Source organism: Myotis brandtii, unplaced genomic scaffold (genome assembly GCF_000412655.1).
Source record: "Myotis brandtii unplaced genomic scaffold, ASM41265v1 scaffold1236, whole genome shotgun sequence".
In the NCBI taxonomy this organism is placed as follows: Eukaryota; Metazoa; Chordata; class Mammalia; order Chiroptera; family Vespertilionidae; genus Myotis; species Myotis brandtii.
In genome coordinates this window covers 709,361-711,204 of record NW_005354316.1, presented here as the reverse complement: position 1 = coordinate 711,204, position 1,844 = coordinate 709,361, and the positions used below count along the sequence as shown (strand labels likewise).

Sequence of the window (1,844 nt, the reverse complement as noted above, 5' to 3'; positions counted from 1 at the left end):
CCCTGCGCTGCTCAGGACCCAGGAGCCGGGTCCCTGCCTGGGGGATGGGGAGCGGGACACGCTAGGGACCAGCTAAGGGGGCGTGGCCCCACTGCCCCGGGCAGCCTGTCTCTCTCCCTCGGTGTCTGGGGCGCTTGTGTCTCTATTGCCTATGGATTATGGGTAGACAGCTATGAGGATTCGCATGCACATCCCACGGTCTGTACAGGGGTGGTTGGTCCCCAGCCTGGGCAGCAGCCGTCATTTTTTCCGGGCCAGGAAGACCACACCAAGAATCAGGGCTACGGCTGCCATAGCCGCCCCCCCAGCCAGCAGCAGGGGGGTCAAGTTCTCGAAGGCGCAGGGGCCTCGGCCCCCCGGGCCCCCACTGGGGACCTGGTCCTCCTCGGCCCCGTCGCCTGGGCCCTTGGGCTCGGGGGCCGCGTTGGGGGCCGCGGGGGCCGGCTTCAGGTTGCTGTGGTTGTTGAGAAGGGCAGGGTCCGCCTTGGCCGGTGTCTTCTTGGCAAGCGGCGGGGCAGGGGCCACCGGCGGCTCCTGCTTCTCCCCTTGGGCCTCCTTCTTCCCAGGCTTGGCCGAGGGGCCTTTCCCGTCCGCAGCCGGGGGGCCTCTGACCTCCGCACCGGCCTGGGGCGCCTTGGCATCGGGCTTGGGGCTGCTGGCCGTCTTCCCTCTGGACTCCATGACGCTGTGTGGGGGTGCGGACAGGCAGGCGGCTGGACCACAGCGGCTCAGGACAGCTCACCCCTGGGCATCACGTGGGCCTGGAGGGAGACAGAAGGACGCCCCATCCTGTCCAGTCCCCACCGCCTTGTCCCCATAGAGACACCTCTCAATCCCCTGGACCCCTAAAAGCCCCAGCTCAGAATCCTCCTCTGCCAGGGCCCAGCCCCCTCCTGTCCCTGGCCACACCCGGAGAAACCCTCCCCCCACACACGCCCAGCCAGAACTGCTGTTTCCTTGTCTATAAAATGGTCTTCCCTACACTCCAGCCGCGTCCATGACGCTGGCCCAGGGCAGGGAGGCCCTGGCAGGGGAGCCAGAGCCACCAGCTCGGAGAGGGTATGTGGCCAGGGGAGGTGGGCAGCAGCCAGGGGGTCTGGGCAGCACCGACCATGTACCCTTCTGAAAGGGACTGGGTCCAGGCGGAGGGGGCAGGGCAGGGTGAGAACCTGGAACTGGGCTCTCTGGAGCCGGCAGGGTGGGAGTGGCCCCCGGGCACCAGGACCTGGATGCAAACACCCTGCGGTGACCCCAGGAGGCCGGAGAAGCCCGGAGGGGAGTGACAGGCCACCTGCCCTGCGCCCCCCCAGCACCGGCCTCACCTGCTGCAGCTCAAGGGCAGGGTGTCCTTCCTAAGCCACAGGCTGCACCTGCCTGGGGGGGGGCGGGCAGGCAGAGGGGATCCGGGTTTGCCCAGCGGGGCACACACCTGGCAGTCAGCCTCAGCAAGGGGCCAGCGGAGGAGGGGGTCTGGGCTGGAAGAAAGGCTGGCCCCACCCTGAATGCACAGGGCGAGCTGAAGGGGCTGGGCGCCTGCCCCTGGGCCTAGCCGTCCCTCCCTGCAGACCTGACCCTGCCTGTCCCCTCTCCCCTGGGAGAATGAGAACGCCCGCCCCCACCCCGGGCGGGGGGCCATGGCAGCCCAGGTTCCTCACCCGGGCCACATGGAAGGTCGCCTGAAGGTCACAGCATGATGGGGGTGTCCCAGGGAGAGGCCCCGCTGCTGCTCCACTTCCCAGGAGCCCAGCACCCCACCCGCCCCCGCCGATTTGGAGGCGCACCCAGCCGCTGGGAGTCAAGTTTGCGACGGGCAGGTGGTCTGCTTCCCCCACGGCCCTCGCTTA

General features: G+C 69.0%; 1 protein-coding gene across 2 annotated transcripts; it reads right to left on the bottom strand.

Annotated features, from left to right (window-relative positions):
* Positions 1-148: 148 nt before the first annotated feature.
* Positions 149-1,838, bottom strand: CEND1 (cell cycle exit and neuronal differentiation 1). 2 transcript variants are annotated; one of them, XM_005859229.2, is made up of 2 exons: positions 1,656-1,838; positions 149-761 (listed from the first exon to the last, which is right to left on the bottom strand). In XM_005859229.2, exon 2 carries the CDS (start codon positions 679-681, stop codon positions 241-243), a length of 441 nt encoding a protein of 146 aa, XP_005859291.1. In that variant the 5' UTR covers positions 682-761; positions 1,656-1,838; the 3' UTR covers positions 149-240. The 2 variants fall into 2 exon arrangements, with proteins under 2 accessions (XP_005859291.1, XP_005859292.1); XM_005859230.2 differs by lacking the exon at positions 1,656-1,838 and adding an exon at positions 1,323-1,345.
* Positions 1,839-1,844: the final 6 nt, after the last annotated feature.

Bases quoted from the DNA above. Each gene is read 5' to 3' on its own strand.
- CEND1 (XM_005859229.2), bottom strand. From the start codon at position 681: ATGGAGTCCAGAGGGAAGACGGCCAGCAGCCCCAAGCCCGATGCCAAG.